The sequence below is a fragment of the Populus nigra genome, chromosome 18 (assembly GCF_951802175.1).
Source record: "Populus nigra chromosome 18, ddPopNigr1.1, whole genome shotgun sequence".
Taxonomy (NCBI): domain Eukaryota; kingdom Viridiplantae; phylum Streptophyta; class Magnoliopsida; order Malpighiales; family Salicaceae; genus Populus; species Populus nigra.
The window spans coordinates 2,970,627-2,996,102 of record NC_084869.1 but is presented as its reverse complement, the minus strand read 5'-3'; the positions used below and the strand labels follow the sequence as shown (position 1 = coordinate 2,996,102).

The 25,476-nt window shown below is 32.8% G+C and overlaps 3 protein-coding genes and 1 long non-coding RNA gene across 4 annotated transcripts; 1 reads left to right on the top strand and 3 right to left on the bottom strand.

Annotated features, from left to right (window-relative positions):
- Positions 1-1,041: 1,041 nt before the first annotated feature.
- On the bottom strand, positions 1,042-12,450 carry LOC133678903 (putative 3,4-dihydroxy-2-butanone kinase). Its single transcript, XM_062101417.1, has 20 exons — positions 12,245-12,450; positions 11,071-11,144; positions 10,900-10,963; positions 9,890-10,002; positions 9,735-9,782; positions 9,405-9,476; positions 9,236-9,325; positions 8,731-8,904; positions 8,323-8,406; positions 5,026-5,081; positions 4,736-4,866; positions 4,526-4,618; positions 4,224-4,288; positions 3,405-3,548; positions 3,282-3,325; positions 2,813-2,896; positions 2,624-2,697; positions 2,440-2,552; positions 2,262-2,357; positions 1,042-1,291 (listed from the first exon to the last, which is right to left on the bottom strand). The coding sequence occupies exons 1-20, from the start codon at positions 12,282-12,284 to the stop codon at positions 1,163-1,165; spliced, it is 1,788 nt and encodes a 595-aa protein (XP_061957401.1). The 5' UTR covers positions 12,285-12,450; the 3' UTR covers positions 1,042-1,162.
- Positions 1,695-2,255, bottom strand: LOC133678904 (uncharacterized). Its single transcript, XR_009836053.1, has 2 exons — positions 2,118-2,255; positions 1,695-2,040 (listed from the first exon to the last, which is right to left on the bottom strand). It is a non-coding gene; the product is annotated as an uncharacterized LOC133678904 (long non-coding RNA).
- Positions 12,451-16,433: 3,983 nt separating the features above from the next.
- Positions 16,434-18,362, top strand: LOC133678774 (calmodulin). The gene is made up of 4 exons (XM_062101263.1): positions 16,434-16,679; positions 17,099-17,256; positions 17,761-17,841; positions 17,997-18,362. Exons 1-4 carry the CDS (start codon positions 16,604-16,606, stop codon positions 18,129-18,131), a joined length of 450 nt encoding a protein of 149 aa, XP_061957247.1. The 5' UTR covers positions 16,434-16,603; the 3' UTR covers positions 18,132-18,362.
- A 1,461-nt stretch (positions 18,363-19,823) lies between these two features.
- LOC133678773 (zinc-finger homeodomain protein 11-like) lies at positions 19,824-20,640 on the bottom strand. The gene has a single exon (XM_062101261.1). The coding sequence runs from the start codon at positions 20,489-20,491 to the stop codon at positions 19,943-19,945; it is 549 nt and encodes a 182-aa protein (XP_061957245.1). The 5' UTR covers positions 20,492-20,640; the 3' UTR covers positions 19,824-19,942.
- Positions 20,641-25,476: the final 4,836 nt, after the last annotated feature.

Here is a 25,476-nt window from a genome sequence, read left to right as displayed (position 1 = left end):
TTTATCCCAAATATTTTTATTAATCCCATTACATGTTTCCTTAAGCTTCTTAACCCTTAGTCTTGTAATTGGTTCATCCGACACTTCTAACTATCAATGTTAGGATAAATGCTACTATATGAATAGAATGTGCCCTTCCTTTATTCTTTCTAATTTGAGTTTGATATTTTTTTAATTTTTTAAAATCATTTTTTATGTTTCTTTTCCTCAAAATAAAGATATGATTTGGTTTTTAATTGACATGTTAACTTGATATGGGGTTGTGTTTCGTTTGGATTGAGTTAGCTATAATGTTTAGATTTATTTAGTCTACCTTTGGTTTGGTGCATTATTTAATTCGATGAGGTTTTTCACTGACTAGTTAGTTTTTTTAATATTTTTTATTAAGAATTTGGTGAAGAAGATTACATGCTGTTGTAATCTCCTCATTCCTTGCTAACTTGAAAAGATGCCCTAGTAATTTTAGATTGGGTATTGTTATTAACAAGTGGTATTTGATGTCTTAGAAGGCAGGGTTTTTTTTTAGTTGAGGAATCTGTTTTGGGCTCAGCTCCTTTGTCAGGTTGTGGGATTTTGGAGCTTTACCTACCTTGATTTTCAAGGAAGTATGCCGTAGGCATTTTGACATATATAAAATAATAAATTTTGATAGCTGCTTCCTCTCAATGGCTGCTTTTACGCTCATTTTTCTTCTTGTTTCTAAGCTATCCATCTGTTATTTCTATTGTTTTCTAAGTGGAAATAGATTTTCAATTGCTTTTCAAGCCGTGTTGGTAACCGGAGGCATGACAGCATCATTAATGCTCCAGGATGCCCTGGAATTTCCTCCCGTCTCAAAATAACTACACAGAATGCTATTTTTACATGTATAATCCGGCATGACATCCAAAAGTCTAAATTCCTGTGACTGGTATTGTAAGCAGTCCCGAAACATATTACTGTCGTCTCTTATAAGATTTGATCAGTCTCTGGAATTTGAATTTTTCTGGAGATTTTAAGACGGTATGGATAAAAATCTCTCTCTCAGCTATGCGAGCAAAATTTGCAAAAGCGGGAATGCCTGATTAGTTGGGCTGTAGCATACAATCATGAGGAAAAAATAGCTCTTTGTTTAAATCTGCAGTGAAAAGGAGTTCACATTGGAGGGAAAAGCGGATGCAATCTACTCATGAAGCTGGTAGTTGTTTTTGATAGCTATGGCAGCTGCTCTATACCATGCAGCTGCAGCCATGGCCCCGGGGTCAGGCACGGTGGCAAGAATGTCTGAGGAGATATATGTTGAGCGACCAGCCTGCATAAACTATTTCGTAAGATCCCCGATACACATGCAATGCTATGCATGAATATATAGAGGTGCTTTTGCAGGAAAGAACGTGTAACGTGATTTTGTCCATAACTAGAAAGTCATCAGTTGTCTAGATGAGAAACAAAAGAACAAGCACATGACATTTATCATATTCTTACTCCCGTGAATTATTTATTTACTTTTGTGACCACTCTCGCAGTGATCTTTCAAGGATGTTCAAGCCTCCACTCATCTAGTTTTTACAGGCTTGAAAGCACTCTCAAAAAAAGCCACCTTGCTTCAGATAGCACAGAACAGGATAAGAAACACCACCATATATGTGGTCAAAGCAATGAATACGAGGTCGGTCATCGACATGGACAAGAATATTATAAAGGAAACATGCATGAAGAATAAACATCTCTTCAATTATTCCAAGGAAGTAGAAAAGAGAATTTACCCCTGTCAGCCCCCCAGAGCATTAAAAGAAATGTCTAGTCTTGATATACAGCGTTCAAATCTTTTTACCTCGACAACCTGTCTGTTATTTATATTTAAAGTCACTCCATTTGATTTTTGTTCTCTAAGAAATAAATCGTATGGTAGTTCTACCTGTATGGATATGTTCTTTCACTAGTGACCTCCTTTTCTTCTCCCAGTCCTTCCTTCCCTGAGCAATACGCTTGTGTTTTGTTTTTTTATTTAGTTTTAAAGGATGGGTACTGGAGAGGGTGTAAAATTGGTCGCAATTTCACCTGGTCCATCATTTACTGTATGTAAATTCACTTATTTTCTAAGTGGGCTCAAAGAATTGGTGGAAATCATTACCAACCTCTTTTTTACCATGGAACCATCATGCTTTGTCAGAACCATGTTTTATCAGAGTCAACTTGCATAGTGACCTTTGAATCAAACAGGAGATGGGGGAAGATACACGTAACAGGAATCTAGAAAAGAAGAGGAACAAAAATGTCACCTGTGCTTGCATGTGTTTGGTTGATTCGGCTCCAGCCACTGCTGCTTCAGATGAGAGAAGAAAGGCAGTGCAAGGATCATCCCCGGCATTTAGCCTCTGCTCATGAAAGTAACTAGATTAGTATCAAAAGAAAACACCACATCAACAGAGGAAATACAAAACAGTAGTTATTGTTGACCTCCTGAAGAACAGCTGAAGCTGGAATAAGGGCATCTAACAATGTGCGAAATCCAGCACTAGCGCCACCATATTTACTGACTGCAGCTATGGAAGCTTCAAGTGCTTCAGCCCCTGATTCAAGAGACTAGTTAGAATCAAAATTTTCATATCCAACAGTGACCACATTAGGAGCATCATCTCACATTGTTTTGATGTGACAACTGACTGGGTGTTTGCTTTCAACTGCACACAAGCTGCCTTGCAGAATATGGTATATCTGTTTAAAGAAGTAAAATGCAGAGCTTTAAGAGTAGATATTCATGAATGATAATAAGAATCATAAGAAATGAATGTAAATCTTAATCAAGCATTGGGTCAACAAGAGTAAATACATAATTCCACTGGTTCCTCCCATAACTCTTCTGATAGATGATCCAATTTCGTTCACTGTTTCTGCAGCATCATTCAAGGGATAACTGGAAATAGAAGGTGATTCAGGTCAGTGATGGAAAACGCAAACTTTATTCAAGAAATAAAAAGTTTCTAACAATTTACTAAGAGACTAAAAGACATACTAATACTAGTGTTATAGATTCTTTCGAATCTTAACTTGAGGAGCCATTCACCATGGAGCAATAGTTTATTTATTGCTGGTAGATCCAATCAATTCATGAAAACAAACGATTGCATATGAAAATTATATGAAGTCCATTATAACATGGTATGTTAAAAACAAGCAAATCATATGAAAATTCCATTATATGTTAAAAACATCCTTAAAATTGCAAAAATATACATGGTACAATAATTTAACCCTGATATCCCCTACAAAAGTTCTGAACAATGGGGAAGCAAACTTACTGCTTCTTCATGTCCTCTAGAATTGCTGTTGCACCCCTATACATCTGCAAAAGCAGACAAATCAGCCCTATAGTGCACCAAGTCAGAATTGCAGGATGAAAACGGAGTTCGAGATAGACTCACTGTTGATCCACAGTCACCATCACCTACTCTGCCATCCCATTCATTTAAATTGTCCCTAAGATCAATGATCGCATTCACTGCTGCTTCAATAGCCACCTCAAGAAGATGCCCTTGTTCACTAAGCTGATGCGGCCGACTTAAGGACTAGTCAAAACCAAACAAGGGAGGTCAGGTTTAACAAAGTAATGCTATTTAATTAGCTTTAATGTCATCATTATTCAACATATCATTGTAAATAGGCCAATATTTATTTAAATTAGCATAAGGATAGTCATCCAGTGTAATGTTTTTGCCACCAGAAATACATGGATAATCTACTGGCATCTGCCTGAATGATTACCCTCCTTGAACGTGTAAACATTTTTTATTTAACTCAGTGCCACAAGGAACTTTTTATATTTTTAGCACGTGTAACTCCTCTACATAGCACTTCTAGGTAGCAATGCCTAAACATGAGCTCAGTTTTTTGTCCCAATAAAATGCAAGGTAATTGAACTCCAGTTTCTCTGGATGGAGGAGAGGGAAGAGGAAAGAAAGGAATATTTCGAAATTAAAGAAAAGGGGGTTTACAACTTACCAATAACACACGTGCGCGCTCGCACAGAGAAAGAGAAAGGGAGAGAAAGAGAGAGATTCATAACTAATAGCATGTTCTGTCATCGATCTGTTTTCTACAGAGTAAATGGTAGAAAAACAAAAAATCCAAGCTGTGGGGAGGGAACTATAATCAGAGAAATGAGATGTCTTTTTCCTAAGATCACACATGGAAGTAGAGAAATATATGTGTGTGTGTGTGTGCGCGCGCGTGTGTGGAAATACCTCATCACTCTTTGCTGAATGAGACAGTGGCAGTGGAACAGGTATCTTGGCAGGTGGGCGATTACCTGCAAAGAAAACTCATGAAATCAATCAACATGAAATCTGTAGAAGAACTTCAATCTGACTTGATAGTTAAAATTATATTGGTTTTTTTCAGAAAAGTTACTAGAGGAATACAGATAAACAGTTCTTATGCTAGCTAATAGTAATGAAAAATTATCTTATAAAACAATCGTATAGATCAGAAGCCAAGCAATAAGCCACAAAGAATAAAAGCAATATCCTGATATATCACCACAGACCATCTACTCCAACAGGCCAGTATGGAGCCTTGGTAGCAGCATCCAATCGTTGCAAAAATGCTTCATCTGCCTTCATTATGGAAATTGAGAATCCTGAAAGAAGCAAAACCTGAGATAAGCTACATCATTCATTAGTCATTAATAGAATGCTCTTTCAAAAATCATGAAAGAAACCTAGCATTGAGATGAACAGCTATATCAGTTCCAAACCTGCCATATCAAGGGAAGTCATAAAAGATCCAGTATACACTCTATCGACAGCCAATCCATGTTCAAGCTGCAACTGAGGAACTGCTTTTCCTGCTGCAATCATTAACTCCATACCAGGGGTGGCGCCTAGTCTGAAATTTTTAAAACAACAGAAGAATAAGCGGGAAAAACTTTCAGATGTTCAGAACATCCAACAACCTGATGAAAATAGAATGCTTGATTTTGAACAGCATTATTCCCACAATTTAATATGATAGATGCTAATCTAAAGCACAGAAGGAAGAACCTACCCATTGACCAAGAGTACCACTCTATTGCCGCGAGTAATTGGGACATAGTTAGTCTCCTGCAACAATTCAACGATAAAAACAATAAGGGCATCATTTATGATGTCAGTGAAATATGCAAAATTAATATATGAAGTTCCCTCCTAGGAACGGGGTAAGGACATTAGCTGCTGAGTAAGAGATCCTTATTTCTTATTCATATGAGCTAACATAATCTTAAAGGTAGCTATTTAATTAAAACCTCCTTGAAAGCAAAGATAGATTCGAGTGGATTTACATATGAAAAAATAGCTCCCAAATTGAGATGCATGGAAAAGATATTAAAAAAGTTTGGTGCCAGTAAAGAAATCATAATGAGAAAATAGAAATAAAATCAAGCACTACAATGAAAATAAATGGACACAACCTTGGATAATAAAATTGGGAATGAGAGAAAAGTTATACAATTTAAATCATCCTTCAAATGTTAGAGGGTAGTATAAAATTATTCTTAGGGCCTCACTTGGCCGTTTAAGTTTTTGAGTTGAATTGATTCTTCAACATAGTATCAATACCTTAATGACCATATAATCAGAAGTTCAAATCTCACCATCCTTATTCTAATTAATAAAATTAAGCACAAGGTAGTGACAGACAAATACAAGTTTCAAGTACAAAGAGCTTTTACTTGAAGAGATATGTTAAAGAGTAATATAAAATTATTCTTAGAGTATCACCCAACTACTTAAAGCTTTTGGGTTATACTGATTATTTGACACACATTGACCATATTATGGCTCAAAACTGGCATAAGACACTTTCTTCATTATTCTTGCCATAATTATGTTAATTGTGGTATTTCCTTCATTGTTAAGATTTTTAGGTTTTGAAGTGTTTAAGAAGAGTTCAAGATGCAGTTTAGTAAATTAAGCATAACTTTTAATCCGATTGTTAGATGAAGCTGAAATTTTGACAGAAAATTATGAAAACCTTATTTCTGCTTGGGTTAAAATTTCATAATAATCAAGTCGGGAAGGCTTTCAAATAAGGATCAGAAGTTATTGTGCAGAATTGTCTTTGTTTATCTTGTTGTATTTGGATTTCTTTTTCTTATTTAGATTAGGACTTTCAATTTAATAAGGATTTTACTAGTTAAAAATCCTAATGCTAGATAAATTCTATTAGTTAGGTATGTTTTAATTAGAAATCATTTTCCTATAAGGATTCTAGGTCTAGAACTAGTATAAATATGGAAGTCTAGTTCAAATTCAAACTTTTAATAAAATATCAGAAATTTTCTTTATTCATTTATGATGTTTAGTGTTGTAATCTCATGGCTTGAGAACCCTAGTTTTTATCTATGTTATACATCGCGTCAATTGGTATTAGAACAAGTTGGCCTTTTTGAAGGACAGACATGGTAGCAAACTATTCTGTGATGTAGGAGTGGAGGTTCTCTAAGGCATTATGTGGGCTCAAGAGCATAAGCTAGATCATTGGGAACAATGGTTTGATCGTTTGGAGCAAACCATAGCACGTCTAGCTTTGCTAATGCGAGACGCAAACATGGATCGTGCAGAGGAGAGAAACTTGCCTGGAGACTTACCTCGAGGCAGGCCAACCCCAGACCTATTCCTAAATTCAATTAGATTCCTTTCTATGATGGAAGATTTTTGAAAAAAAATTTTATTAACTAATTGATAGAGTTGAAAGCTTACTTTTATTTCAACAAGATTCATTGTGATCAAAAAGTATGTCTCGTCGTATGCAAACTTTCTTGTAGTGCTACATAATGGTGGTGTGAAGTTATAGAATATAGAACTCGTACTGGTAAGCCTAATAACTCCATCATGGAAAGATTTGAGACCATCTTAGAGTTTATACAAAATGATTGTGAGGAGATTTTATATTAGATATATAAGCAAATAGATTGTTATTATTTGTCTTTTGTTCAATCTTCTCAAGTAGCAAGAAATAAAAATACAGAGGTATTGTCTCTTTAAAGTACATAGTTTCAACATCACCTCAGTGATAACAACAAAATTGCTACATGTCAATGTTTCATCTACTAATGATGAAGAAGAAATCAAAAAAGCTCCAAAATTAGTATCAAATGATTCTCAAGATCTGAAAGCACTAAAAGAAAAGCTAGAACAAGTTATTGAAATTGCTCAGGAGTGTCTCATCCAAACCAAGCTTATCCATGTTGGATCAATATTCTGAAATTATCAAATCAAATAATGGTCAAGGCATTGTTGCCAGTGATGACCAAACACTTCAACTAAAGTTGTCATCATCTCAAAAGACGGTTTTATACGAGGTTGATTTTTTAGGTCCTAAGAAGTTTTGCCTAGATTAAAAAATTATACATGAATATATCTTAGCTAAAATTAGATTTAAGATATTTGGAACAACCTATCTCATGCATACATTGATGACAATGTTATATTCGAAGTATCTTTCTTTGCAGCGGTGAGTTCAATTTCTAACAGTTAACTAAAGTTAAAGAGGATTAATGTGGAGCACTTTCTTCATTATTCTTGTCATAATTATGTTTATTGTATTATATCCTTCATTGTTAAGATTTTTTGGTTTTGAAGAGTTCAAGATGCAGTTTAGTAAATCAAGCATAACTTTTAATTCGACTATTGGATCGAGCTGAAATTTTAACAGAAAATTATAAAGACCTTGTTTTCTATTGGATTAAAATTCTATGATGATCATAGATAGGAAAGGCTTTCAAATAAGGATTGGAAGTTTTTGCGCATGATTGTCTTTATTTATCTTGTTGTATTTGGATTTCTTTTTCCTATTTAGATTAGGACTTTCAATTTAATTAGGATTTTACTTGTTAGGATTTAGGAATCTTAATACTAGATGGATTCTATTAGTTAGGCATGTTTTAATTAGGAATCATTTTCCTACAAGGACTAGGTCTAAAACTAGTATAAATAGGGATGTCTAGTTTATTTTGAGAACATTTAGATTCAGAATTTTAATAAAATATCAGAGATTTTCTCTATTCCTCTACAGTGTTTAGGGCTATAACCTTAGAGTTTGAAAACCCTAGCTTTTATCACATTATATGCCGCGTCAAAAACCTACATCAATTGTTTGTCTTTTCCACTATAAAGTCTCTTCTATGTTGTCATAATCTCATGCATCTACCTTGCAAAATGAAAACTTGTATGCGACACCAATTCTTACCAAAAGGGGCGCATAACTAAGGCCCCAAACACCTGGGACCAAAGCATAATACTGTTGAATTTAACATATAACAAAATGAGTACCTTAGGGCTAGTCCTAAGATTTTCAACATACCGGTGATAGAATTTGTTGAAGAACATGAGAAACCACCACTTCGACAGGCTGAAGGTCCGCTAAAGCAGCACCAGGTTCACCATGCTAGAAAGAAAAGGTGTTTTTGAAATTGAGTTTGTAAATGTGCAATCAGAAATCAAAGTGAAGCAAATAGACAGCACTGAAGATTGGTAGAATATGACAGGAAAATTGGACAGCTATTAAGTGAAATGCATGGCATCAAAAAGATTCAACTCAAGATAGGAAGCCCCACACACCCCTTCTCTCCCTCATATGAAGTAGAAACATAATTGCATTATGATAAATGTGCAGATAAAGAAGTGCATGGACTCGAGTATCATCAACTCAAAAGGATGTCCAGTGCTCTTTTGACACTAAGAAAGCAATTACTCCATGGAAATGACTCACAATTCCAAGACCTAGTTCCATCTTTCCTGGGCCCAAACGATCTGATGTAACCTGACCAGGCAGTGTACCGACTGACAATGCAACACCCATTGTTCCAACCATTTCAGATGCACGTTTCGCTTCTGCAGCAACTTCATCAAGAGAAAGGCCAGCAGCAGCTGCAGCTCCAGCAACCTTTAGTGTAGGGAGATGAAGTTAAAAGAAGAAAGCTTGTACGTGAAACAAATAGTGGTCAAACTTCATATCAAATTAGTTACAGAAAACCCACTAAAATTATGAATTGGTTGATAAAAAAATATGATCAACTTAATCATTTATAAAAAAAAATGGTGAGAAAAAACCTAAGCTAAGAAATAAATTTGCAGAAAGAATCAAAAGGAGGAGGAAAAGATCAAAAGAAACAAAGAAAAGAAACAGAACCAAAAGTGTAAGCTGAATTCACATGCTATCAACCTTAGGTTGTGTGTGTATGTGTGCCACAAACATGTATTGAGAAGGAGAGAACCTTATGAACAAGAATAGTCCCCGCCAACCCTCTTCGTCCAGCTATGCCTCTAGGTGGAGGTAAAGCACAGTCATCTCCAACAATTACAGTCTGCAAAAGCAATATGATTATATTTGGATATTCTCTCTGGCTATGCAGAAGAAACATGAAGTTCGGTTAAGAAAGATACCTCTACTTTATAACCTTCAGATTTTGCTTGCTCAGCAGCCAAACCAAAATTTAGACGATCGCCAGTATAATTCTGTCAACATCCCGACCACAAACTATGAATCTAAAAATAAATCTGACAACCAAATATTTTTCAAAGAGTAATTAAATTATGAGAAATTTGCAGAGTTGATTGTCCCCCTTCTGCAAGTTTCATTTGGTCCATTTTTTCTTCTTCACCCCTTTATTCTTGCTTCTGTTTTTTCTTCTTTTAGGTGCCCAAATAATACTTGCCACGCCAAATAATTTGAAACTAGTAATAATCAACTGATTAGTTTTGAAATGCCAATACCTTGACAATCAGAAGACATCCCATCGGACCAGTTACAGCTCGGATACCCTAAAGTTGAATTAAGAGCAAAGCCATCTAAGAGAAGGATGGGGTGCATAACTGATAAGGTGATAAAAACTGTTTCCAACAAGAAATTAAATAGAAAGAAACCATACAGCTAGAATTGCATCAACTTGGGGGGAAGTAAAAACTTCTCCACAGATAGCAGCACTTAGCATCCCTTCTCCGACAAATCCAGCATGGGCAGGTTCATGCCCACTTCCTCCTCCTGCATCAGATGAAACCATAGCATTCACATCTTACTCGCACAATCCTTAAGCTCTATCATTTAGGATCATGTAATGCAATATCATAACCTTTATATGAGTTTTCTTTTTCCTTGTTGCCATGCATCTCACATCTAATTCAGGTTTCTTTAGAGTTGGACCTTTTTTTATGTCACTCCTGTTTGTCTATTAAACTTTCAAAGAGGAAATTTTAAAAGAAAATATGTCACTCTAAGAATCATTTGAAAGGAACCAATGATATCTTAACTCGGCAGTAAGACCAGATGTCAAGTAGGTTTGGGGTTCAAGGTGCTGGTTTTGTCGCTGATGGAAGCCACAAACACACAAACAAACATAATATGTGTCTGACAGTATTGTAAAAAATAAAGAGAAATTGGACCAAGAATCATTTGCTCTGTGTGTGCACGTGTGTGGAAGAGATGTTACACAAAAATCTTATGGAAAAATAGAAAACAAGAAAACAGTCCATGGGGTAACAGTTCACTTCAACCAAATAATGCAACTATCGAGTCACAACTGTTTCAGAAAAAATGTAAAATCACCATTACATTTGTACATCAACACATTGAAGATCTTAAAAACACTAAAAGCAAAATTATCCAGCCTGGATATAGAACAATAAAGGTGACAGCTATCATTTCTTTTTGAATTACATAGCTACATTTAGCACCAGTACCAACCCAGTGCCAAAATTTGTTCATCATCCAAAAGCACATACCTGTACAGTTCCCCATTTCTCTTCTTATGCCACAACAACATCAGAAAACCGAACAACACATGCATATCACGAGTTTTAAAGGCACACAATATATATTTCAAATTTCAACACCAAAAGAACTAAACATTGTCATGTTCAAATACTTTCCAGCACCACAAACCTGATATAATCGCAACTTTGTCAAGCATAGCAGTCGCATGATCAGCACGTAACACAACCTTAACCTGCATCTCCAGAATAATGAAAGCATCACAATTCACCACCAATTCTAATTTATTTAAGGCCCCTTCAAAAATTTTAAATAAAGATACTATTTTTTAAAAAAAATCACCTCCGGAAAGCCATCCAGGTACTGTAATCCAGGGTAGGTTTCCACAAGACCTTCAATGAACTCAGTTACTACATCTGCAATAAAAAATCACTTCAATCAATCCTCAATTAGCAATTTTCACTAATTAACAACCACATTTAAAATTAAAAAAATACCATCAACTGAGTCAAGCAAAACATGAAACCAACCTAAAAGTCAACCATACCTAATTTCAGAAACCTATCTTCATTTGAAAAAAAATTATTTCACATTTTACGTCATTAAATAAAAATAAAAAAACACAATGCAACAAAAAAGAAAGAAAGAAAACAACACACGGAACTGCAGGGTTATTCCCACTCCATGATCTATTTTAATTATTTAGATAGACCAAAATACCTCCAGTTATATTTATTACAAATGATGCTATTAAATGTTGGTTCTATATTTACATCTAGAAAATATAGATAAAAGTAGAAATTCTTCTTTTTGTATCTAGAATAATCAAATTTTACCTTTTGTTTTTATTATCACCTGTCAACTAATTTCATTTCTTGGAAAAAAAATTTCTTTGCAACATATTTTTTTCCTTCTATATATTATCCGCAAATAAAATATTTATTTCACAAGATACTATCCACCAATAAAATATTTGTTACAGAAAATTTAATAGAGTACTTAAAATTTTAAGAACTTCAGTTTTTATTTAATCTTTTTTTTTCTTTGAATTGATTTTTATTCTAGTAATTAGAAAACAACATTCTAATAACATTTTGATAATGGCAAAAAAATATATACTATCAATATAATTTTATAATAAACGTGGAGTGGTGGGAATAACAAACCGTCTACTCAAAATTCTATCGTCTTTTTTATAAAATAAAAATCTATAGCATTTCTTACTTTTCTCTACTCAAATTTTCCCGGCAATCAAACAGAATATTTATTCAAGAGCTCAAAAACAACACCAATATTACAATAAACATAGAAATGCGAACAAAAATAAATAAATTCCAAAATAAACAAAGCTTCTCTCATAAGCAACATAAATAACAAACACATTAAAAAAAAATAAAAAAAATTAATATTTTTCTTTTCGCTTTCTCAGAAACCAAACACAAAACAACGATCGCACAGAAGCAATCCGAGTAACAAAAAAAATAATAAAAATAAAATGCGAGAGAAAAGAGCGAACCGTTGGGGTCGTTAATGAGTTTCTTTCCTTGAGAAGCCATAGCGCGTCGTCGTCGTTTCGGTAATCAAAATGAGGACTTTTAGTGCAGCAAGCAGTACTGAACGACGAATGTATAGCTTTAGAGAGAGAGGAGGGAAAGAGAGAGGGGAAGGGGGGTTTTTTATTATTTTTTTTAATAATGGGATGTTTTACTTGGGTGGATTATAGAAGATTTTATTTGCTTATATATTTATGTGGTGGTGCTGACGTGTTGTTGTTGCTTGTAAAGACAGGTAATGTTTTCCTGAATGACGAATTTGACCTTATCTTTCTTGTGAAGATTTCCCTCGTGATGGGTAAGTCAATTTCAATTTGGGGCCAGAAAAGGAAAATTAAATCTGGGCACGTTGAAGAAAGAATAAATTTCATTTATATAAAATAAAAAAAATATAGATAAGTTCACATAACCTCTTCAAAAAACTGAACACTTGCAAAATAATTAAAAAATAACTATTATTTAAAAAAAATAGATAAAAAATAAAAAGTCAAATAAAGAGAGTATTAATTTAAATCTAAACTTAAAAATTATTTAAAAGCTTTAATTTAAAAAAAAAATTATATTCTAGATATTATAGTGGTTAAAAAATCAGAGGTTTTTTGACTTAGAAACCTATTTATCAGTTTATTTTTCACTCATAACACCTAAAAAAAATCCTAAACACCTTAATAAATCTATCAATGGCTTTAAACAACCTAAAAAATCACACAAAAACCTGAAATCAACCTGGAACTAGAAATATTCTTAAGCTTGTATCTAGTTTTCTAGATAGTTTTAAGATAAAAAAACACTTAAAAATAACTCTCTCGCCAAATAAAAATCGTTGACATCAAGATCAATTATTTTAATAGCTAGAATGGGTGTCAATGTTGATTTTTTATCTTAACTATTAAATCCATCAATGGCTTTAAAAAAAATCCTAAACAGCTTGATAAATCCATTAATGGCTTTAAAAAAAATCCTAAACAGCTTGATAAATCCATCAATGGCTTTAAATAACCTAAAAAATCACACAAAAACCTGGAATCAACCTGGAACTAGAAATATTCTCAAGCTTGTATATGATTTTTTAGGTGATTTTAAGGTGAAAAAACACTTAAAAAGAACTTTCCCGTCAAACAAAAACCATCGACTTCAAGATCAAGATCAATTATTTTAATAGTTAGAATCGATCTCAATATTGATTTTCTATCTTTACCATTAAATCCATTAGTGGCTTTAAAAAAATCCTAAATACCTTGATAAATCCATTAATGGCTTTAAACAACCTAAATTATAGTACAAAAACCTGAAATCAACTTGGAACTAGAAATATTCTCAAGCTTGTATATGATTTTCTAGGTAGTTTCAAGATGAAAAAACACTTAAAAAAAACTCTCTCACCAAATAAAAACCGTTGACATCAAGATCGATTATTTTGATAACTAGATTTGATATCAATGCTGATTTTCTATTTCTATTATTAAAATCTGATGATCTTTATCCTCTTCCAAATGAACAAAATAATAAAAATAAAAATGAACTATTATACTAAAATGAAACTGCACAAAAAATTAAGGGACTGAATGGATTTAGCTTGGGAAGTTTAAGGTCTAAATTAAACTTATACCGAGAATTTTGAACACGCAACCCATTTTCAATGACTTTTCCACATGGTCCTTCTTTTTTCAATCTTTTTCTTGGACAATAAATTTGAATCAATTATTCTTTGTTCTGGCTTTAAAATAATGCAATTGCACATAAAAAAAATTTAAGAATCAAAATAAAATAAATTCTGAACAATGAGTTTATAATGAAATGTGAGAGCATAAAAAATGTTTTGCCCATATCGTTAAGAGTTTTGCTACTTTTTTTATTTTAATTGTGTTTTTTAAGAAATAAAAAATATAAATACAAACTTGATATAAAAAAATAGGAATAAAATATACAGTTTTAAGACTACAAATATCAATTATTTTTATTAAACTATAAGGAACAGTTTATTATATTTACTTTCAAATAAAATCATGTTGAATTTTTCAGCCTCCAATTTTATAGCATTTTGAGTTTTTTTATATACTAGTATCATATATATATAAATTATAAATATCATATGGGTATGGGTGTGTTATGTGAATATTAGAGTGTGTATATTATATTAGATTAAAAAAATATAAATTTTCTATATATATAGTTAAACGAACTCGTTATTGCCTTACAGCTGCAAATAATTCGATTAATAAATAGAGAAAAGGCAAGAAAGCTAATATTATAAGTAATTTTTATAGCAAATAAAATAATCTTGTCTTGACCAATAACCATAGACGGGAATACCAACCGCTTTAAAGTCAACAGTCTTCCACCGTTGGATCAAACAAAATCAAGTTCTTAGCCCGGAGCTAGCAACCCGAATCACGTGGGTCAGGGTAAGGATAGGTTATGCATCGCTTTCTTGGTTGGGCTAAACTCAAATCAGCTCCTCCACTATGATTTGAATATTCAAATGAATCTCCAACTTACATAATTTGTAATTTTACCATCCTTTTTCCTATTAATCAAGTTCCCTATAATTATGCAAGTTGAATTATCCAATTCATTTATATTTTCCTTTTCTTTTTTCTTATATTGTTGTTATATAATATTTTTTCTTTTTCTGTGATGGATTTTATTAAAAAAAATATTCATGTATTATCCCAATCTTAATACTTGTGCTTTTCTTGTTGTATTTGTAAATCAAAGCTTGTAAATATACTATTTTTTTTAGAAAAGCCTATAATGAGTACATGTCTAAATCTATATATAAAAAACTCAAGACAAACATTTTTTAACACAAATATAATAAAAAGATATACTAGCATGCATAATAATTATATATTCAAACTTGCAATATATATATAATGAAAGTTATAGCATGCATGCTAATAATAAAAATAACGATGCTTAATTTTTTTAAAAATTATGGAACTTACTTGTTGAAGCATTTTTTAAAAAATAAAATTATTGCTGTTGTTATTGATAAATTCTTTGTCCTCAGAGCTATATTGCTCCTTATTTATGCAATTAGAATGTTTGCAATATATTTCTCAAGATTTTAACAACTCCATCTTAGTTTAGATGCACCTCTAAACAAGATCTCTAAACTAAAATAAAAGAACACAAATATCTCTCAATAAAGTATGAATCTAAACTTTAGATCTATGAGAAAAAACTAAAGTATAAAAGAGAATGAAAATAAGAAAAAAGATGTGGGAAAAGGTGTAAAAAATTCAAGTTAGAAACTCTCAATTAACCCTATTTTTATAATGAATTTTAAAAGTTAAAATATTAAAAAAATTAATTTTCACTATTATCAACCTTTGAGTAGCCACTATATATTAATAATTAAATTTAGAAAGACCAAGGATTTTTGAGATTAATTTCTTATCCACCCATGATTTGATTAAATCATATTAATTAAACAAATTTTTAAGTGCATTATGATATTTAATTTTTTACATATATAATAAACTTAGTTTGAATGACGGAGCATCATTTTATTTTTTTTATGCTAAAAAATATTTTATTTGTAATGATACTAAAAAAATTATTATATTTTGAAAAAAAGAAATAATGTATCATTCTTAAACGTAATTGAGAAAATATTTTTTAAATCATCATCATGATCATTGTTTTTTTTTTTATCTATGTTAGCTTTTTTATATTAATTTGAGAGGATGTTTAAAAGTGTAGCAACGATTACTTTAATTAAGTTGTTTTTTTGTTGGTAAGCATATCAAAATATTATATATTTTTAATTTTTTAAAAATTATTTTTGATATCAACATATCAAAATGATTTTAAAAAATAATTTTAAAAATAAAAAATTTAAAATTTTTAAAATATAATTTCAATCGTGTTGCCGAATAACCTCTTAGTTAAGTTATTGAGAAAACGGATTTTAGATGTGAAAAGTATCTTCATCTTTAATAAAGTTTTACGCATGTTTTTCAAACTCAAAGTGGTGCTTTTAAGAGAAAATGATTCTTCGTAACCTCTCTTTGAATAAAGATAACAAAGTGGAAAGCAAGCTCATTTAATGGAATAATTGATAGTTTAAGAACAAATCAACACTCTTTGTATAGAATGAAGGACTACTTTTATACTTATTCGTATTTAATGAATAATTAACGACGATAACTGGCGATGTCAATGATCGTACACAGCAAGCTGGCAACTAATCTCGGACATTATTATCGGGAGAGAGAGTAATTACTAATTAACGTAAGCAGTAGCTCTCTCTGTCTACAGACACAAGCAGCCAAAACTAAAACCCAAAAAAGTCTCATTTTCTTCGTAGAAGGACCATGTCTGAGCAGCTAACGGAGGAACAGATCGCCGAGTTCAAGGAGGCTTTCAGTCTCTTTGACAAAGATGGGGATGGTATTGTTGTTTTCTCTACACTGTTTTGTTTCATGGTTTTCTGTTTTAGTCAAGTTAAGATCTACATAGGTTTTTCTCGTTCTTGTTTTGCTACTGACTAATGGTGTGATGTAGTAGGAGAAGTGTGATGTGGGTTTTGTTTCTTTATGGAAACTTATTGTGGGTTTTGTTCATACATATGATTTGTTGAAGGTTGATGAAATCAGTTGTTATCATTGCCATGTTGATGGTTTATTTATAATCTTGCATGACTAGTTGTTCAAACTTTCTCAGTTTTTATTTTTGTTTTTTGGTGATTTTGGTAATGGATTTAGGTAAGAGGAGCCATTGAGATTATTAGATAGCTATGTAGGATGACAGACTCCTGTTATTATTTAGCTTTTGTATGATGTATAGTTTTTTTTTTTTAAAAAAAATAGGTTGCATCACCACCAAAGAGTTGGGAACAGTAATGAGGTCTCTTGGACAGAACCCCACTGAAGCTGAGTTGCAGGACATGATCAGTGAAGTTGATGCTGATCAGAATGGCACTATTGATTTCCCTGAGTTCTTGAACTTGATGGCAAGGAAAATGAAGGTGAGCTTCCCAGAATTATTATTTGTATTCTAGGGGCACAATTAGTTAGTTTTGTTCATGAATGGTTGTCTCCAAAAGTTTCCAATACCATGTTAGAATTATCATGTTCTAATTTTTGGATGCCTGTTAATCATGGTTCTGTGCACAGAACTCTAATTCAGAAGCAGTGGATTGTCAGAAACTATAGATATTACAGTATGCTCTTTATCGGTATTGCGTATCCTATAATATGGCAAGTAATTGATTCAGCGGTCCATTGTTTTGCCGGGTCTTACTTCTTTGATTGATTGTTGTTGTTGTTTTGCCATGCTAGCAAGCTTTTATATATGTTGGCTTTCTTTTGTTCTCTAACAATCCAACTGGCATGATTCTTACCTTTGAGGTTTTCATTTGGAGGGCTTTATTTTGTGGAGAATGACTTCCAGAGTTAAGAAGCTTCCAGTTTCCTGTTAACTTGTATATTTTGCTAACCTCCTTTTTGTTGAATTTTAACTTTGGGTGAAGGATACTGACTCCGAGGAGGAACTTAAAGAAGCTTTCAAGGTATTCGACAAGGATCAGAATGGCTTTATTTCTGCTGCAGAGGTAAACACCATATTTAGTATCTTTGATGCTATCTACTTGATTTGTAACTTCATATAGTCACTAAACCTATTACAAACATTGTCTATCCGCTATTGGTATTTGCTGCTCCAGGATATAGTTTTTTCTCCACCTTGATGTTTGCTTGACATGTGCAGCTACGACATGTGATGACAAATCTTGGGGAGAAGTTGACAGATGAAGAAGTGGAAGAGATGATCAGAGAAGCAGATGTAGATGGTGATGGTCAGGTGAATTACGAGGAGTTTGTGAGGATGATGTTGGCCAAGTGATGGAAGGCATTTGGTGGATTAGGATTAGTGGTAACATTTTGTGTTTGAATGGGATGAAACATGCCGTCTTCAATTTGTGCTCCAGTCGTTTGACTATGATATTCTACTGTTCAGCGTTTTGACAATGCAATATTCTAGTTTCATGCTAGTATGCTTAGTCATATGAAAATAATTCTCTGTGGGAATGGATGTTGGTTTATATCACATGATAGATTCATAACGTTATTTGTAGTGTGCTGTGTTCTTGTGACTTCTCTAGTTGTTTTCGCCCGGATGTTAGAATAGAAAATATGTGATCCTTTTTTAGGCAGGGCGTCAGTTGAGCAGACAGAGTTGATCATCGAAGTTAGCAATGAATGCATAGAAGACCTTGCTCTGAAAATGATATGTTTTAGTTGCGCGAACAAATCCTGGTTTATAAAGAGCTCAACTCTAATGTCTTTAATTACCTTTTGAAAATGATTTGTTTTCCTTTTTTAAATCTGCAACCAAATTGTCATAGCTTGCCACGACCAACAGGATCGTTCTTTGGCTGCTTTCCCCGTGTATTTGCACTAGGATATCGTCTGTGGGCATTGGTTTTCTCTGGGATTTAACTGTATATTGTTATGATCCACTCGTCGCACTAGGACTCAGATTACAGTAGTGATCCAGTTGAATCCCTCCATTTGAGGTCCAGACCGTGATCTTTTTCGATCTTGTCGAAGTGTAATATAGCATTGCCTAATGCTGTGAGCTTGGTTAGCTCAGGCTTCAGCTCTGTTTCATCTGTTGTTGTGTGCAAGTTCCTAAGCATGAACAGACTGTCCTTTTCTGCTATGCATCTACCCTCGGTCCCATAATTCTGATACAACCATAAGTGCGACAGATCTGCACCAAGGTTTAAAATTGTTAGAATTAAAGCATCTCCTACCCTAATCTGGAACACGACATTGCAAAGTGGCGGTCTAGGGATGAAACTCCCAATAAGAATCCAACTCAATTCGAGTGCCAGAGAGTGCAACAAGGGAAAAAAATGAAAGAAAAAGAGGTCCTGATCATTAAGAAGAGAAACTAGCTAGTCTAATACTTTAGGGTTTTGATATAACAAATGGAGACAAAAGGAGAAGGGAAGGGAAGGGAAGGGAAGGAATGGAGGAGGTCATGGGAAAAAGAAAATGATAAACAGTGACAGAAAATCAAGCTATCATGCACAATTATCTTCTATTCCTAAATCCCCACCCCAAACTTTCTAGAATTTAAAATTGGGTCCTTGAAATCGAAATTGCAAGTATCTACCACCACCACCACTACATTTGATGAATTCAGGGCTGAAACTCTTGAATTTGCTCAAATGAAAGTGAAATCTATATGAGAGAACTCTTACCAACAATTCAGATCACGTCAAAATCATGAGAGAGACATTCAGATCACATCAAATTTGCCATAATTTTGAGACAATTAATTAATTAATTACCCCATCTTGATTATATGTATACAATACATACATGCATCCATATTATTAATTAACAAAGGATTTGCTATATTAAGGAAACAAAATTTGCTTTCAAAATCCCATTTTCTCATTTTGTTGGCAGCCTAATTTAATTTGTCAATATAGCAATTTTTTCTGGAATTCCATGGCAATTTTTTTTTCATATTTATAATAAGATTAAGATGAAAAAAAGAAAGAAAGAAAGAAAGGAGAGGGGATAAGATAAGGTCTTTTATCTAGAGGAGATTGAAGCAAGGATAACTTACAACCAAACATGAATAAAGATAGGAAAAGAAAATGACCCAAGAAAAAAAACCCTCTCCTCTCCTCCCCTCTCTTACTGGGTGGTAAGAGAAGATGCATTGCCAGGAGAAGCAGAAGTAGTAGTAGAAGAATTCTTATGATTATGCATCCAAACTTTAAAAACCTGTCTGCTAACCCCAATTCCTTCACAAAACCTCTCCACTTCATCTTCTTCATCTTTCCTTTGCAACTTCCACCCCAACTTCTCAGCAAACTCCATCATCTTCTCCCTCTGTTCAGCTGTAAACTTTGTCCTAAACCTCTTCTTTCCACTCCTTTCACCTGACTCCACCACCATCATTGGAGGCCTGGAATTCCTCTCATCATTCCCTTCTGCATAGTCCATCATTTCCATCACTACTGTCTCTGAGGATGGTGAGTGCATAATGTGATCCCTTCTGTTGCTGTACGATACTTTGCGGTGGAAGTTGCGGTGGCAACCACAGGCTGCACATTGGAGGGTGGAAAGTGAGGTGTCATCAAGGGTGAACTCACCACATCCATCTGTGGCATAGCTCCCAAGACTGGCTGCATGGTTTCTTAGGCATTCTTTGTATAGATCATTTGTGCTATCACTTTCCATCGTGTTTCTGTCTCTCTCTATTTTTCTTTCTTTCTCTTTAATTTGCCTGTAAATTTGGAGGGTAGTGTAGATGTACTGTTTTGATGTACTATAGTATAGTGTATATAATGGAAGATAGGAAGGAGGGTTTGGATTAATATGATGGTCCTACATGGTTATTATTGTATTTTCATTGATATTTAATGCTACATATATTATATACAGTATGCTTTATTGCTCATCTTGAGAATCTTTTCTCAAACTTGCAAATGGCAATTTTTTTTTTATTATTTGATGTGAAAATAATGCTTTGATCATAACTTTCTTTCTTGTTTTTTGTTTCCTCTTCAAGCTTTAAATTGCAGAGAAATTTGGTGTGATTGTGCTTAAATAATATTTAATCATCTCGTAATATATCAAAAGATTTAGTATTTTTCACCTGTATCCAAACTAAAATGAGTTGTCCTCTTGCTGTAATATTTAACCAAAATGAAGGGCTTCATTGTCCCAATAAATTAAAATATAAAACAAGCTTAGCTAAAGGAATAAGAGCCCCCCTCAATAGTATGGGTTAGTCCAATAATTGACGTCGGGAATGCAGAAGCAAAAGAAAAGTCTTCGTGACTTTCGTAGAGGTTTTCTACAAAAATATCCAATTTATTATTTATTAAAATAGCATCCACACGACTCGTCCAATTCATTCTTCCTTTTTTGGGATCCATACAAAATAATTTTGAAGCATTTCAATGTATATAAAGATTCGATGTACATAAAGAAGTAAAAATAATTTAATGGCTAGAAAAAGAGATGAGATGATATAAAAAGACAAGAGAGGAAGAAAAAATAAAAAAATGCCAAAAACATTTTGAGTTCTAATAATAATAGTTATATAACTATCAGAAAGATTTCAACGAGATGAGTTCATATAAATTATGAAAAAATATCTTTAAAGTTGATGGTGAGTTATACATGCTATATATTTAAAGATGGTGACATCATTACTTGCTAATGCTTGACATACGTGTCAAATATAATTTTTTTTAAATATGCTGATGCGTGTTCAATCACAAAGAAAAGATTGATTATTATGTGTATCACACACATGAGATATTTGTTAAAAAAAAAAAGTTATTGGCCGGTCATGCATGTAAAACATGCACCTCTCAAGTCACACAAGTATAACTCATGCATCCTGTAAATTATGTTATTTTAGAAAATAAGTTTTTAATTGTATTATTTTGGATATATATTTTTAGCCATTGAGCTAATTATATAAAAAAACTAAAGTTTCATATTTCAAATATTTACATTTGCTACTTCAGTACTAAATATGATGCACTTCATGTACAACAACATCAACATCTTTATTATTAAACGTTCAAACTCGAGATTTATTGAAGAGAGCACAGCATTGATGTTAATTGAGCTTCGACAATTCACATTATTATTAATAAATATATAATAAGGAGGATTAATATAGCTGAGAAAGCTATTTATATTATACAATTTAAGTCCAAATTGCTCATATTGTACCCAAAAAAAAAAGAAAATGAAAGAAAGAAAAAAAACTCATATACAAGATCCACAGACCTAATTTGCAACCATTGCTTAAACACACGAAAGGAAAGTACTCTAATAAGTAATGCTGTAGAATTATGTTCATTTCTTTGTAGTTTATGATAGAATAGGCTAGACTTCAAGGCCTAGATTGTGATAATGTTGCGAGCATGATTATTGTGATGTTAGCGAGAGAAGCTGGTGAGGAGGGTCATAACTCACAGGAACTGGCTGCTGCTGCTGCTGCTGCCTGCTGGTGTGGCTCACTTGATGTGGTGGAATCTTGTCGTTTTGGCTTTTAGAGAGTTGCTTTGCTTCCCTTTCAGCACTCAGTGTCCTGTCATTGTTCAATGGCTCACATGTATAACACAACACTACAAGCTGTAGCTAGCAGTACATTAATTGGGCCCCTAAACAAGAAGGAATAGAGAGACATAAAAGAGAGGAGCCATATTCATGACAATAACTTAATAAGACGGAAGGGCAAGAAGAACAATATCATAAAAGACTCTTATCTTGATCATACCATGCATCATATTTATTATATCAACCAGATTGGATATATTAAAAAAAAGATTTTGGCTAGGTTGACTTTTAATCTTATTCGTTCTTTTTAATGCCCCCCTTTCACTAGAATAAACAAATCAATGATAATTATTGTGATTTTATTACCATTTTCATCACTTTTATTTATATTTTGGACGAGGGATAGTTTCTACTACATTCATACTATATTTATTATTTAATAGGAAAAAAATTTCAAATACCTCTGCTCTATTTATCAAATTTTGAGTAATATATATATATATATATATATATATATATATATATATGATAATAACAATTAATAACCTAGCTATTCATTACCCATAAATATAATAACTATACAAAAAAGCTCGCTCATTGGAAGTTTGTGTTAGTATCATCCTTCGGATTCCTAGAAGTCTCTCTAATGGTATCTTAGAGAAATAATATGCAGAGACTTGAATGGCTAGTTTCATCGCTGCATACAGTACATTTTTAGGGTTGCCTTTTGTTCATGTAAAAACCATCTTGTCAATTCAATATGGCTCCTGCAAGGGTGAATGATGATGATGAGCACCATGTACTTATGTTTTATGCCCTTGATTGTTGCTGAGAGACCATGCAGAAAAAGGAAACGAAAGGAAAGGATAAAACAAAAGGTAAAGATGAAAAAAAGATGGCTTTATATGATGCGCATGCTTAATGTCAAATCTGACAATTTATTGTGTATATGGACCATTTGGAAAAAAAGAAAGGTGAAAAAAAAAGCCTGGATAAATTGTGTAATTAACACAGGAAAAGAAAGGAAGCAAAATAATACAGGATGCAAAAGTTTTGATGAAATAGAACAATTTAATGATGTCGTGGTTTATAAGTGCAATATTTTAATATAATCATGTATTAAAATTGTGATATTTATTTAAATGTTTTTATAAATCTTGATATTTATTATAATTTTATTATAATTCCGAACCGTAGCATTTATTAGTAACTCGTTTTGAGAAATGACTTGACATTTCAAAAAAATAGTTGGACATTGACAAAAATAGCCTGATATTTTTTAGAAACAGTTGGATCTTTTTGGCTATTGTCTAATTTTGAGAAATTTTTGTGTTTTGAGCCTAAAAAAATTCATAAAATCATAATTTTTGTTGATTTGAAATTTAATTTACTTTATGATTTTAGAGAGCTAAAATTTTTATAATTTTAACAAAATTTGAACAGATTTTTTTCTATATATAAACTATACCCAAAATATCATCCCGTTTAAAAAGACCTGAAAAACACCACAATAACTCCAATTAACAAATTCTCACATTTCTTAACCACAAGTAGCTACGGAATAAGGAAAAAAAAACATTTTGAATGAATAAAAAAATAATTCATCTTATCTAATATTCAAGTAATCCCAAAATATAGAAACATAAATCATCCATCTATCTACGTCTACGTCATCTACTGGATAATCCAGGCTCATCAGTAGCACGACTGGATCTAGCTCCTTCACCTGCCTGAGTGGCCTCGTTCTTTTTCACGACATAATCAATAGTTAACGGCTCTTCAAAGGCATCAAGTCTAGTGCGGTAAACATTTAATCACTAAGATGCAATAATGTGAACTTTACTTTTTTCTTCAGCATTACGAATATAAGATGCGGCCTCTTGACCCTTCTATAGCATGAAACCAACATAATATTAACAAAACATTAAGGTTAAATTGAAAGATCAATACATAGGACCCAACATTTAACATTTCATAATTATGAAAAGATTTGACTACTTACAAGGCTTTGAATCCGTTGGGCATGTTGCTCGTACTACATATATCCAGGTGGTGGAACCTGCTCGGGATCCAGAGTTATAATAACTCGAAGTGTGATACTCATATACCAAATCATATTTCCTCATATGTAACATGAGATGCATTTTTATAAATATCTCATTTGTCCGTGCACCCCACTGTGATACATAAGTTTCATATTGGCTTAACTAGTCATAGTCATCATTCTTACTCTAAGGAGTTATGACGTGCAATGCATTACTTGAATCGATGTCAACTGGAATGTGTTGTTTATAGCTGAACTATCACATTATCCAGTTTGGGAAATATAGCTCGACCATCTCAAAAATATCTACGGGACCAATGATGTCCATATGTCTATTCCACTAGTGCAAACTACCGAAGCAACTGCCAATCTGTTATCCGAGTAAGGCATCCACATGACTTGTTAAATATTAGTTTTTTTAAATATTAAACAACAATGATTTGGTAAAGTTTAATTATTTTTATTAAACAAATGATTAAAATACTTTTGCCTATCTAGCTCGCTTCGATAAAATACTAACACATTTGTTGGATTATTTTCAAATACTCTACTAGCACACCACCTAGCATTAAAATTATGTTAGTTTAATTGTATTTTTTTAAAGTTACAATTACACAATATAAATGCATATAATTTCAAAATAACATCACAATAATACCTGCATCGAGTGATATATGAAGTGTAACTCCTATACTCTGGATAATCATAGATGACAATCGGGGTAACTGGGGTTTACCCACTTGAAGATGTTCCCACGACCATAACTCTTATTCAATAAAAAAAAAAAACTTTAGAATCAGTCATGTTAACAACAAACATTTAAAGTCTAGATAATGTTTCTCTCTTTATACCTGTAGAAGTAGCAAACATCCCTCAACCTATTTGACTCCTTTCATGTATGCAAGATATATATGTCTGTACAAACATGTCAAAACATTAGATCCCTAGCTAGATGTAAGGATGAAGCCAAAATCCTCAATAAGTGTCAGATAAATTAAAAGCACATATCTCCTAGGTCAGTGAATAATAAAATGCCAAATAGATGGAGAATATATGATTTGGCATACCTAGATAATACATTAAGATTATCATAATAATT